The 14,516-nt window shown below is 45.1% G+C and overlaps 1 protein-coding gene across 1 annotated transcript; it reads left to right on the forward strand.

Moving 5' to 3' along the window:
- The first annotated feature begins 3,112 nt into the window (after positions 1-3,112).
- On the forward strand, positions 3,113-9,943 carry LOC138215767 (acyl-coenzyme A thioesterase 2, mitochondrial-like). Its single transcript, XM_069178122.1, has 5 exons — positions 3,113-3,199; positions 6,125-6,455; positions 7,138-7,616; positions 8,732-8,934; positions 9,024-9,943. Exons 3-5 carry the CDS (start codon positions 7,154-7,156, stop codon positions 9,630-9,632), a joined length of 1,275 nt encoding a protein of 424 aa, XP_069034223.1. The 5' UTR covers positions 3,113-3,199; positions 6,125-6,455; positions 7,138-7,153; the 3' UTR covers positions 9,633-9,943.
- The last annotated feature ends 4,573 nt before the right edge of the window (positions 9,944-14,516 follow it).

Below are 14,516 nucleotides of genomic sequence, written 5' to 3' on the forward strand. Positions count from 1 at the left end.
ACTTGTTGCCATGGAAACGGGTTCTATATTCAGTTACAGTGTGCTCTGTTCACGTCTCGGTAGTTTCACTTGTTGCCATGGAAACGGGTTCTATATTCAGTTACAGTGTGCTCTGTTCACGTCTCCGTAGTTTCACTTGTTGCCATGGAAACGGGTTCTATATTCAGTTACAGTGTGCTCTGTTCACATCTCCGTAGTTTCACTTGTTGCCATGGAAACGGGTTCTATATTCAGTTACAGTGTGCTCTGTTCACATCTCCGTAGTTTCAGGCCATACTGAACCGTCTGCAGTGGAGAACAACATCCAGAAAAGCTCCTGGTACTAAAACCTAGTAGAGCCGAGGAGGGTGGAGGAGGCGTCGCCATGGAAACAGGTTCTATATTCAGTTATAGTCGATGGGAACAGACGTGGATGTTGAACTGGTGAAGCTGCAGCAGATTCACTCTAACAGGATGTAAACATGCAGGAGTCCCAGATTCTCTGACCCGTCCTCTCTGACCTGTCCTCTCTTTCTGACCCGTCCTCTTTCTCTCTGACCCGTCCTCTCTGACCTGTCCTCTCTTTCTGACCCGTCCTCTTTCTCTCTGACCCGTCCTCTCTGACCCATCCTCTCTGACCCGTCCTCTCTGACCTGTCCTCTCTTTCTGACCCGTCCTCTTTCTCTTTGACCCGTCCTCTCTGACCTGTCCTCTCTTTCTGACCCGTCCTCTTTCTCTCTGACCCGTCCTCTCTGACCCGTCCTCTCTGACCTGTCCTCTCTTTCTGACCCGTCCTCTTTCTCTTTGACCCGTCCTCTCTGACCCGTCCTCTTTCTATCTGACCCGTCCTCTCTGACCCATCCTCTCTCTCTGACCCGTCCTCTCTGACCTGTCCTCTCTTTCTGACCCGTCCTCTCTCTCTCTGACCCGTCCTCTCTCTCTGACCCGTCCTCTTTCTCTCTGACCCGTCCTCTCTGACCTGTCCTCTCTCTCTGAACCGTCCTCTTTCTCTCTGACCCGTCCTCTCTGACCTGTCCTCTCTCTCGGACCCGTCCTCTCTCTCTCTGACCCGTCCTCTCTCTCTGACCCGTCCTCTCTCTCTCTGACCCGTCCTCTTTCCCTCTGACCCGTCCCCTCTGACCTGTCCTCTCTCTCTGACCCGTCCCCTCTGACCTGTCCTCTCTCTCGGACCCGTCCTCTCTCTCTCTGACCCGTCCTCTCTCTCTGACCCGTCCTCTCTCTCTCTAACCCGTCCTCTTTCTCTCTGACCCGTCCTCTCTGACCTGTCCTCTCTTTCTGACCCGTCCTCTTTCTCTTTGACCCGTCCTCTCTGACCTGTCCTCTCTCTCTTACCCGTCCTCTTTCTCTCTGACTCATCCTCTCTCTCTGACCCGTCCTCTCTGACCCGTCCTCTCTGACCCGTCCTCTCTGATCTGTCCTCTCTCTCTGACCCGTCCTCTTTCTCTCTGACCCGTCCCCTCTGACCTGTCCTCTCTCTCGGACCCGTCCTCTCTCTCTCTAACCCGTCCTCTCTCTGACCCGTCCTCTCTCTCTCTGACCCGTCCTCTTTCTCTCTGACCCGTCCCCTCTGATCTGTCCTCTCTCTCTGACCCGTCCCCTCTGACCTGTCCTCTCTCTCTGACCCGTCCTCTTTCTCTTTGACCCGTCCTCTCTGACCTGTCCTCTCTTTCTGACCCGTCCTCTTTCTCTCTGACCCGTCCTCTCTGACCTGTCCTCTCTTTCTGACCCGTCCTCTTTCTCTTTGACCCGTCCTCTCTGACCTGTCCTCTCTCTCTGACCCGTCCTCTTTCTCTCTGACCCATCCTCTCTCTCTGACCCGTCCTCTCTGACCCATCCTCTCTCTCTGACCCGTCCTCTCTGACCCGTCCTCTCTGACCTGTCCTCTCTCTCTGACCCGTCCTCTTTCTCTCTGACCCGTCCTCTCTCTCTCTGACCCGTCCTCTTTCTCTCTGACCCGTCCCCTCTGACCTGTCCTCTCTCTCTGACCCGTCCTCTTTCTCTCTGACCCGTCCCCTCTGACCTGTCCTCTCTCTCAGACCCGTCCTCTCTCTCTCTAACCCGTCCTCTCTCTGACCCGTCCTCTCTCTCTCTGACCCGTCCTCTTTCTCTCTGACCCGTCCCCTCTGACCTGTCCTCTCTCTCTGACCCGTCCTCTTTCTCTCTGACCCGTCCTCTCTCGTCTCACGTCCTCTCTTGTTTGATGTCCCCCAGGAGACATACGGTTCCCCACCGTGTTGGACCTGTGCACCTTGAGGTGTGACAAGAGAGCGTCTCTGCTGGCCAACAAAGGCAAAGGTTCTGTCCATCTCTGTGTTCCTCAACAAAGAGTCCAGCATGAAGGAGATCCATCCGGATGTCTTTGAAGAGGCCGTGGACTTGTTACAGCAGCAACCGAAGGTCAGACGTCTTTATGGTGGTTTATCATGTTTGAAAGGGGGCGGAGCCACAACTGAGATGGAGATAGTGAACATCACATAATCATACGTGTTAAACATCAGATTTTATTGATTGTTTGTGTTTAACATTTAGGGATGTAAACTTCACAGTGACTTTAAGATCAATATGCTCAATATGAAGCTGTAGCTAACAGCTAACCGCTAACCTCTTCATCTCACTTCATTCTTGTTGGTTGAAACTGAAATAAGTCAGTTTTATTTATATTTATAGGAGACTTTGTGATGTAATGATGGTTTTTACAGAAATATTGCAGGAATTTTGCGAAACTACAAGCTGCTGCAAATATTGTGGAGATTGTTTGAATCTGCGTTAATTAACTGCGACTGAAAGATGGAAGTATTCACTAACATAAAACATATAAGAAGTGTAACTTTGAGGCTCCAAATGTTATCGAATATAATCAGAATTAAAACTGCAAGCAGTGATCTGCGGCCCTCGCACGCTGCAGGTCGGGGATCCAGCTGGTCGGGGATCCAGCGGGTCGGGGATCCAGCTGGTCGGGGATCCAGCGGGTCGGGGATCCAGCGGGTCGGGGATCCAGCGGGTCGGGGATCCAGCTGGTCGGGGATCCAGAGGGTCGGGGATCCAGAGGGTCGGGGATCCAGCTGGTCGGGGATCCAGAGGGTCGGGGATCCAGTGGGTCGGGGATCCAGCGGGTCGGGGATCCAGCTGGTCGGGGATCCAGCGGGTCGGGGATCCAGTGGGTCGGGGCCGCCGGCTTCCCGACGTGCAGCACACGAAGGTCCTCATGTTCCCGCTTGCAGTTTTAATTTTTTTCTTGATCTATATATACAATATACTATTGACAATATACAAAAACACTTTTTACTATTTACTATATACTATATACTATTTACAATGTACTATATACTATATGCTATTTACTATATACTATTTACAATATACTATTTATGATATACTATATACTATTTACTATATACTATTTACAATATGCTATATACAATATACTATATACTATTTACAATATACTACATACTATTTACTATATACTATTTACAATATACTATATACAATATACTATATACTATTTACAATATACTATATACTATTTACTATATACTATTTACAATATACTACATACTATTTACTATATACTATTTACAATATACTATATACAATATACTGTATACTATTTACTATATACTATTTACAATATACTACATACTATTTACTATATACTATTTACAATATACTATATACTATTTACAATATACTATATACTATTTACTATATATTATTTACTATATACTATTTACAATATACTATATACAATATACTATATACTTTTTACAATATACTATATACTATTTACAATATACTATATACAATATACTATATACTTTTTACAATATACTATATACTATTTACTATATACTATTTACAATATACTATATACAATATACTATATACTTTTTACAATATACTATATACTATTTACAATATACTATATACTATTTACAATGTACTATTTACAATATACTATATACTATTTACAATATACTACATACTATTTACTATATACTATTTACAATATACTATATACTATTTACTATGTACTATTTACAATATACTATATACAATATACTATATACTTTTTACAATATACTATATACTATTTACAATATACTATATACAATATACTATATACTATTTACAATATACTATATACTATTTACAATGTACTATTTACAATATACTATATACTATTTACAATATACTACATACTATTTACTATATACTATTTACAATATACTATATACTATTTACTATGTACTATTTACAATATACTGTATACTATTTACTATGTACAAAACACTATATAATATTTACAATATACTATATACTATTTACTATATACTATTTACAATATACTATTTATGATATACTATATACTATTTACTATATACTATTTACAATATGCTATATACAATATACTATATACTATTTACAATATACTATATACTATTTACTATATACTATTTACAATATACTATATACAATATACTATATACTATTTACAATATACTATATACTATTTACTATATACTATTTACAATATACTACATACTATTTACTATATACTATTTACAATATACTATATACAATATACTGTATACTATTTACTATATACTATTTACAATATACTACATACTATTTACTATATACTATTTACAATATACTATATACTATTTACAATATACTATATACTATTTACTATATACTATTTACTATATACTATTTACAATATACTATATACAATATACTATATACTTTTTACAATATACTATATACTATTTACAATATACTATATACAATATACTATATACTATTTACAATATACTATATACTATTTACTATATACTATTTACTATATACTATTTACAATATACTATATACTATATACTTTTTACAATATACTATATACTATTTACAATATACTATATACTATTTACAATGTACTATTTACAATATACTATATACTATTTACAATATACTACATACTATTTACTATATACTATTTACAATATACTATATACTATTTACTATGTACTATTTACAATATACTCTATACAATATACTATATACTTTTTACAATATACTATATACTATTTACAATATACTATATACAATATACTATATACTATTTACAATATACTATATACTATTTACAATGTACTATTTACAATATACTATATACTATTTACAATATACTACATACTATTTACTATATACTATATACAACATACTATATACTATTTACTATGTACTATTTACAATATACTGTATACTATTTACTATGTACAAAACACTATATAATATTTACAATATACTATATACTATTTACTATATACTATTTACAATATACTATTTACGATGTACAAAACACTATACAAATTAGTAGATAGTATATAGTAATTAGTATATTGTAAATAGTATATAGTAAATAGTATATAATATATTGTATATTGTAAATAGTATATAGTAAATAGTAATTAGTATATTGTAAATAGTATATAGTAATTAGTATATTGTATATAGTTAGTATATAGTAATTAGTATATCGTATATAGTAATTAGTATATTGTATATAGTGTATAGTAATTAGTATATAATATATAGTAATTAGTATATTGTATATAGTAATTAGTATATTATATAGTAATTAGCATATTGTGTATAGTAATTAGTATGTAGTAATTACTATATAGTACATAGTAATTAGTATATTGTATATAGTAATTAGTATATAGTAATTAGTATATTGTAGAGTATATAGTAATTAGTATATTGTACATAGTATATAGTAATTTGTATATAGTAATTAGTATATTGTATATAGTATATAGTAATTAGTATATAGTAATTAGTATATTGTAGAGTATATAGTAATTAGTATATTGTACATAGTATATAGTGATTAGTATATTGTATATAGTATATATCAATTAGCATATTGTATATAGTAGATAGTAATTAGTATATTGTATATAGTTGATAGTAATTAGTATATTGTATATAGTAAATAGTAATTAGTATATTGTATATAGTAGATAGTAATTAGTATATTGTATACAGTATATAGTAATTAGTATATTTTATATAGTAATTAGTATATTGTATATAGTAATCCCGCGTCCGTCTTCAGGTGGAGACATCCCGCGTCCGTCTTCAGATGGAGACGTCCCGCGTCCGTCTTCAGATGGAGACATCCCGTTTGTTTGTCTGTAAGGGGATCGGTAACTACACTCCTATACAGTAGGTGGCGGTAATGCACCTTTCGCTGGATGCCATCCGCCATAAAACGCAAAAGAAAAGAAAAGAAGAACACAGCTTCCGGTTTCGTTGGATGTTTACTTTTTCCGAGGAGACGCTGGGAGTTTCTGTCTGTTATCGTTTGTTTTAATATCACAGGGTTTAAAATAAAGAACCGGAAGCAGAGAAGAAGAAGACGAGCTTCACCTGTCCTCCGTGTGCAGGTGAGGCCTCTGTTCCCGCGTTAAATACGAAACAGACTCGCTGGAAAAACTTGTGAGGAGGTTCTGAACGTGTCTGAATGTTTAGTGACGTCAAGTTTACCCAGCGTTAGTGGTGTCCAACATGGGGCTCGGGTCCCCGTCACGTGGCCACAGCTAGAATCTGAGAATTAAAGAGAAAGGAAGCAAAAACATTATTTTAGTTTTATTTATTTCAATAAAAAAAAATTAAAAAAAAATGTGCTTTTGCATGCACGAGAATCATCATAAATTTATTTCATCCAATATTTTGTTTAAAAACATAATTCTATATTCAATCATTTATTATTAAAATGTGTAATAAAAACATCCTTTCACTGACACTGATGTCATCTTCTGTAAATAATCAACTGCAACTCAACAGAGATTAAAAGCGTTTTAATGTCAGTAATTTGAGTCGCTGACCTTTAAAACAGCTGGTTTGGTCTTTATGATGATGATGATCTCACAAAGTATAAAAAAACAACACAAGCTAGTAAGAAATATCTTTGTACATTAAACAGCTTTGATTGGTAAATCAGGAGAAGTGGAAATAAATAGAAAGAAGAAAATATGCAAACAGTCTCAATGATAAACAAAGTGTTTTAATAATAATAATAATAATTAATAAACAGATTCAGAGTGTAATGAAATGGTTTTTTTTTAGTCCAAACCTCCAGAACATGTCCTCCCAGGTGCGACTGAGGCTGCTGCCCAGCGCCAGGTGTTTGTTTGACGAGCCCGTCCAGGTGAAGCTGGGCGGGCTGAGGTCGAGGCAGGTGGTCACCATGAGAGCCAGATCGAGCGACGACAGAGGAGTGGAGTTCAGCTCCTCGGCCTCCTACAGGGCCGACGGGGACGGGGAGGTGGACCTGGACACGGACCCCTCGCTGGGGGGGAGCTACGTGGGGGTTGAACCCATGGGTCTGCTGTGGTCCATGAGGCCTCACACTCTGCACAAGTTCTTCTCCAAGAACAAAGCTCTGAACCCCCACGTGGTGAAGTTCTCTGTGCACCAGGGGGAGGGGGAGGGGGAGGGCAGGATGCTGGCGGAGGCGACCAATGAGAGGCTTCTGATGGGAGACGGTGTCAGCCGGGTCCCGGTCCAACAGGGGAACCTCCGAGGAGTCCTGTTCACTCCTCCAGGTTGGTGTCCTTAAACTCAGAACGTTTATTGTTTTATGAAAAATATTTCCTTATTTTGAATTTGATTCCAGCGACCGGCCTTCAAACAGACACTATTCTGGAGTGGAAATCACTGCATGGGCTCAGGAACACTTGTGGAAACCATCGTCTGTGAACACAGTTCATCGCTGCGTCCACAAATGATGTTAAAACTCTCCAAAGAAGAAACCAGATAGAAACATGATCCAGAAACACCGCCGCCTTCTCTGGACCGAGATCATTGAAGATGGACTGAGGTGAAGTGGACAACTGTCCTGAGGTCTGATGGATCACAATCTGAGATTCTGTTTGGAAATCATGGACGCTGCATCCTCCAGGTTAAAGAGGAGAGGGACCATCCAGCTTGTTATCAGCTCAGTTCTAAAGCCAGCATCTGTGATGGTACAGGGATGCATTAGTGCACATGGCATGGGTAGCTTGAACATCTGGAAGGAAGCATTAATGCTGAATGATATATTCAGGTTTTGGAGCAACATATGCTGCCATCCAGACAACGTCTCTTTCAGGGAAGGTCTTGTTTATTTCAGCAGAACAACGTCCAACCACATTCTGCACGTATTCCAACAGCATGGTTCTCTAGTAGAAGAGTCCGCTGATAAACTGGCCTCCTGCAGTCCAGACCTGTCAATCATTGAAAACATCTGGAGCATCAGGACATGAACAATACAACAAAGGAGACCCTGAACTGTTGAGCAGCTGAAATCCTCTATCAGGCCAGAATGGGACCACATTTCACTTTCAAAACTCCAGAAACTGGTCTCCTCAGTTCCCAAAGGTTTCCAGAGTGTTGTTAAAAGAAGAGTTGATGCAGCTCAGTGGTGAACATGATCCTGGAACAACTTATAGAGACGTGATGCTGACATCAGATTCACAATAAGATATTTTTTATAAAACAATAAAATGTCTCAGTTTCAACATTTGATGTGTTTTCTTTGGTCTGTTTGAGTTTCTGTGATTTACAAATCGTTACATTCTGTTTTTATTGTGTTTTTTGAAACAGGGTTTTCTGATATTTGTAACGACTGCTGGTTCTACTTCATCTCATCAGTCATGTGACTCGTGTCCCGTGTGACTAGGTGGAGGTCCGTTCCCGGCCGTGTTGGACCTGTACACCTTAGGTGGCGGTCTGTCGGAGAAGAGAGCGGCGCTGCTGGCCACCCGAGGGTTCCTGGTTCTGACCGTGTCGCTGTACGGCCGCGACGAGCAGGCGAAGAACACCACGGAGATCCATCTGGACTACTTTGAAGAAGCGCTGGAGTTTTTAAAGAAACAAGACGGGGTGAGTTGTTGGAGGAGCGCAGGACAAACCTCCGATAGGACCGCTTCTATTAAACATGATCTGGGTGTAATGTCCCCGTTGGTCCACAGGTGGGCAGCAGAGGAGTGGGTGTGGTCTCCCTCTCTAAGAGTGGAGACCTGGCTCTGTCGGTGGCGTCCTACCTGCCAGGTGTGGAGGCCACCGTGTGGATCAACGGCTGTTCTGCCAACACAGCTCTCCCCCTCCACTACAGGAACAGCCAGATCCTCCCCACCCTCAAGTTTGAGCCAAAGAAAATAGTTTCCACCGCGTCGGGAGCCGTCATCACCAAACACTGTGTCCCCAGCACGCTAGCGGAGGAGAACCGGGACGCCCTGGTCCCCATCGAACGGGCCACAGGACACTTCCTGTTCGCGGCCGCGGAGGACGACCAGAACTGGGACAGCAAGTCGTACATGGACCAGATGGTGGACAGACTGAAGACACACGGGAAGGACAACTATGAGAGCGTGTCCTATCCTGGAGCGGGACACTTCCTGGAGCCTCCGTACGGACCCTACTGTCCCTCCAGCTTCCACAGCATGGTGGGCCGGCCGGTCCTGTGGGGGGGCGAGCCCAGAGCCCACGCAGCCGCCGAGGTCCACCTGTGGAGGAAGATCCAGGACTTCTTCACAACTCACCTGAGATGTGACGTTTCACCTCCTGAATCCAAGTTATAGAAACAAACAATCAGAAGAGTTCAGAACGAAGGAAATGATTTGATTGGTTGATGATTGATAACTGAGGGAACACGTTGGCCACCAGGGGGAGCCTGTGCGCTGTAGAGCAGATCAGCAGTGATGGAGCAGCAGTTAAACCTCCATCTGAATGTCCCAGCAGGACGTTTCAGGGCGTCCTGTCCAACTGTCCTCGTCTCCTGTTAGAATAGAAACGATCGACTGTGAAACGTTGACTTGTGTGAACATGTAAATTTCTTTTAATAACTTGTGTTGTGATTTAAATCTATAAATAAAATGTTATTGTAAACTTCTCTGTTCTCATTCTGATCTTTTAACTTCAGGTGTGTTTACCTGAAACTTCTTCTGTGTCCAATCTCAGCTGATGGAAAATCTATATGGAGACACATGAGGGACGTTTAAAGACCTCCGAGGATCAATAATCCAATAATCTCATTATTATACAGACTGTTTAAACTAATGCCGTCACAGTTGTTCTTAAAAACCTGTTTTCACTTTTAGTTTTATCGAAATTAATTTGTAAAAGTTAATTTGCTCCTAAATCAGCTGAGCTCTTTAATCTGCTGTCGATGTGCTGCAGTATCTTAAATGCACCAACAGGTGGTGGTGTTGAGCTCACTCTCCTCCAGAGAATCCAGCAGCGCTCACTGTTTGTCCTCCCGGGACACCGTAGATTTCAAATTGAGCGGCGCCATGTTTGTAACGTTTCCTCCCTGATCAGGAAGACGTCGGTTCGTCCAACATGTGAAGCTGCAGTTCAGTTTTCTACCAAAGTGTTATCTTCAATGGTTGGAGCCGTCTGAACCGGACCGGACCGAACCGGACCGTCTGAACCGGACCGAACCGAACCGGACCGGACCGTCTGAACAGGATCGAACCGGTCTGAACCGGGCTGGAGGAGGAGACAAGACAAGACGAGGAAAGGAGACGAGGAGAGGAGACGAGTAGATGAGGAAAGGAGACGAGACGGGGAGAGGAGGAGAGGAGACGAGGAGAGGAGGAAAGGAGATGGAGAGACGAGGAGAGGAGACGAGGAGAGGAGGAAAGGAGATGAGGCGGGGAAAGGAGACAAGGAGAGGAGACGAGGAGACAAGGAGAGGAGACGGGGAGAGGAGAGGAGATGGGGAGACAAGGAGATGAGGCGGGGAGAGGAGACGAGGAGATGAGATGAGAGGAGACGGGGAAAGGAGACAAGGAGAGGAGAGGAGACAAGGAGAGGAGACGGGGAGAGGAGACAAGGAGATGAGGCGGGGAGAGGAGACAATGAGAGGAGATGAGAGGAGACGGGGAAAGGAGACAAGGAGAGGAGATGGGGAAAGGAGACAAGGAGATGAGGAGAGGACACAGGGAGAGGAGGAGAGGAGAGGAGGAAAGGAGATGAGGTGGGGAAAGGAGACGAGGAGACAAGGAGAGGAGACGGGGAGAGGAGAGGAGATGGGGAGACAAGGAGATGAGGCGGGGAGAGGAGACAATGAGAGGAGACGAGGAGAGGAGATGAGAGGAGACGGGGAAAGGAGACAAGGAGAGGAGATGGGGAGAGGAGGAGGCGAGGAGAGGGGACGGGGAGAGGAGGCAGGGAAAGGAGACAAGGAGATGAGGAGAGGAGACAGGGAGAGGAGGAGACGAGAGGAGGAGAGGAGACGGGGAGACAAGGAGATGAGGCGGGGAGAGGAGACAATGAGAGGAGATGGGGAGAGGAGACGAGGAGAGGAGACGGGGAGAGGAGACGAGGAGAGGGGACGGGGAGAGGGGAGGGGGAGAGGAGAGGAGATGGGGAGAGGAGACGAGGAGAGGGGACGGGGAGAGGGGAGGGGGGAGAGGAGAGGAGATGGGGAGACAAGGAGATGAGGCGGGGAGAGGAGACAATGAGAGGAGACGAGGAGAGGAGATGAGAGGAGACGGGGAAAGGAGACAAGGAGAGGAGATGGGGAGAGGAGACGAGGAGAGGAGGCGGGGAAAGGAGACAAGGAGATGAGGAGAGGAGACAGGGAGAGGAGACGAGAGCGGAGACAAGATGAGACAGGGAGAGGAGGAGAGGAGACGAGAGGAGACGGGGAGACGAGAAGAGGAGACGGGGAGACGAGGAGAGGAGGAAAGGAGATGAGACGGGGAGAGGAGGAGAGGAGACGAGAGTGGAGACAAGATGAGACCGAGGAGAGGAGATGAGGAGAGGAGATGGGGAGAGGAGACGAGGAGAGGAGGAATGGAGATGAGGCGGGGAGAGGAGGAGAGGAGATGAGACGAGGAGAGGAGATGAGGAGAGGAGCGCCAGTTCTTTCTCCTGCTTCACGTCCGTCCAACAGAACATCAGCTGTTCACTGAAGAAGTTTCTCAGTCAGAAAAGACTGAAGACGAGACAGAACGTCTCAGCACGTCGCTCCTCCACCTCCACCTCCGGTCCACAACACCTCCACCTCCACCTCCGGTCCAGAACACCTCCGGTCCAGAACACCTCCACCTCCACCTCCGGTCCAGAACACCTCCGGTCCAGAACACCTCCACCTCCACCTCCGGTCCACAACGCCTCCGGTCCAGAACACCTCCACCTCCACCTCCGGTCCACAACGCCTCCGGTCCAGAACACCTCCACCTCCACCTCCGGTCCACAACGCCTCCGGTCCACAACACCTCCACCTCCGGTCCACAACGCCTCCGGTCCACAACACCTCCACCTCCACCTCCGGTCCAGAACACCTCCACCTCCACCTCCACCTCCGGTCCACAACGCCTCCGGTCCACAACACCTCCACCTCCACCTCCGGTCCACAACGCCTCCGGTCCAGAACACCTCCACCTCCACCTCCGGTCCACAACGCCTCCGGTCCAGAACACCTCCACCTCCGGTCCACAACGCCTCCGGTCCACAACACCTCCACCTCCACCTCCGGTCCAGAACACCTCCACCTCCACCTCCACCTCCGGTCCACAACGCCTCCGGTCCACAACACCTCCACCTCCACCTCCACCTCCACCTCCGGTCCACAACGCCTCCGGTCCACAACACCTCCACCTCCACCTCCGGTCCAGAACACCTCCGGTCCACAACACCTCCACCTCCACCTCCGGTCCACAACGCCTCCAGTCCACAACACCTCCACCTCCACCTCCGGTCCAGAACACCTCCACCTCCACCTCCACCTCCGGTCCACAACGCCTCCGGTCCAGAACACCTCCACCTCCACCTCCGGTCCAGAACGCCTCCGGTCCAGAACACCTCCACCTCCACCTCCGGTCCACAACGCCTCCGGTCCAGAACACCTCCACCTCCACCTCCGGTCCAGAACGCCTCCGGTCCAGAACACCTCCACCTCCACCTCCGGTCCAGAACGCCTCCGGTCCACAACACCTCCACCTCCACCTCCGGTCCAGAACACCTCCGGTCCACAACACCTCCACCTCCACCTCCGGTCCACAACGCCTCCAGTCCACAACACTTCCACCTCCACCTCCGGTCCAGAACACCTCCACCTCCACCTCCACCTCCGGTCCACAACGCCTCCGGTCCAGAACACCTCCACCTCCACCTCCGGTCCAGAACGCCTCCGGTCCAGAACACCTCCACCTCCACCTCCGGTCCACAACGCCTCCGGTCCAGAACACCTCCACCTCCACCTCCGGTCCAGAACGCCTCCGGTCCAGAACACCTCCACCTCCACCTCCGGTCCACAACGCCTCCGGTCCAGAACACCTCCACCTCCACCTCCGGTCCACAACACCTCCGGTCCAGAACACCTCCGGTCCACAACACCTCACCTCCACAAGCAGCTGAAACATGCCGGGATTCATTTTCATTCAAAGGAAACTTCACAGAATTGAGTTAAATATCTTCATTTACATCAGAGATGATCACCGTAGAGATGATGGACAGTTGGAGATGAAAGTAAATCTCTTCAATTCAACGAGATTTTTTTCTAAAAGAAGGAAATTGCATTTTTTTGACTTTTGGAGGACGACATCCAGCTGGATCACTTGAACTAAAGCAAAGTATAATCTTTGAATACTCTTCTCTGCTAAAGTTTATTATTACATCTGCTGTTTTAGGATATCTAGACTACTGAAGCTTGGATGTTTTTTGGTAGCTGGAATTGTTTGTGACTGGATTCTTGTTTTCACTCAAGTAACTGTGAGTCAAAGAGAACAAGTTTAGAGTTAAACTTCTGGTCTTTATTTCAATTCTATTAAGGACTAAGTTGTATTTGACTTTCTACCGTTTGAGGTAAAAAGACTCTCTGAGACAAGTTTGGACAAAATCTAGAGACTGTGAAAGTTTTCTTTGTTTAGTAATCAGTGGTGAGTTTCTATTGCTGCATATTTGTAACACCTGGTGACGGGAGGTCTAACGAGCAGGAGGTGTGGTCTAACGAGCAGGAGGTGTGGTCTAAGAACAGGAGGTGTGGTCTAACGAGCAGGAGGTGTGGTCTAACGAGCAGGAGGTGTGGTCTAATGAACAGGAGGTGTGGTCTAACGAGCAGGAGGTGTGGTCTAACGAGCAGGAGGTGTGGTCTAACGAACAGGAGGTGTGGCTAACGAGCAGGAGTTTTGGTCTAACGAGCAGGAGGTGTGGTCTAACGAGCAGGAGGTGTGGTCTAACGAGCAGGAGGTGTGGTCTGATGAACAGGAGGTGTGGTCTAATGAGCAGGAGGTGTGGTCTAATGAACAGGAGGTGTGGTCTAACGAGCAGGAGTTTTGGTCTAACGAGCAGGAGGTGTGGTCTAATGAACAGGAGGTATGGTCTAATGAGCAGGAGGTGTGGTCTAATGAACAGGAGGTGTGGTCTAATGAACAGGAGGTGTGGTCTAACGAGCAGGAGGTGTGGTCGAATGAACAGGAGGTGTGGTCTAATGAGCAGGAGGTGTGGTCTAATGA

This window comes from Embiotoca jacksoni, unplaced genomic scaffold, assembly GCF_022577435.1.
Source record: "Embiotoca jacksoni isolate LCO1_2020_lvr unplaced genomic scaffold, fEmbJac1.0.p SCAF_109, whole genome shotgun sequence".
In the NCBI taxonomy this organism is placed as follows: domain Eukaryota; kingdom Metazoa; phylum Chordata; class Actinopteri; family Embiotocidae; genus Embiotoca; species Embiotoca jacksoni.

Excerpts from the sequence above, each read along its gene's own strand:
- LOC138215767 (XM_069178122.1), top strand. The coding sequence starts at position 7,154 with ATGTCCTCCCAGGTGCGACTGAGGCTGCTGCCCAGCGCCAGGTGTTTG. Across the intron at positions 7,617-8,731 it reads AGTCCTGTTCACTCCTCCAG|GTGGAGGTCCGTTCCCGGCC; the intron begins GTTGGTGTCCTT and ends CCGTGTGACTAG. Across the intron at positions 8,935-9,023 it reads TTTTAAAGAAACAAGACGGG|GTGGGCAGCAGAGGAGTGGG; the intron begins GTGAGTTGTTGG and ends GTTGGTCCACAG.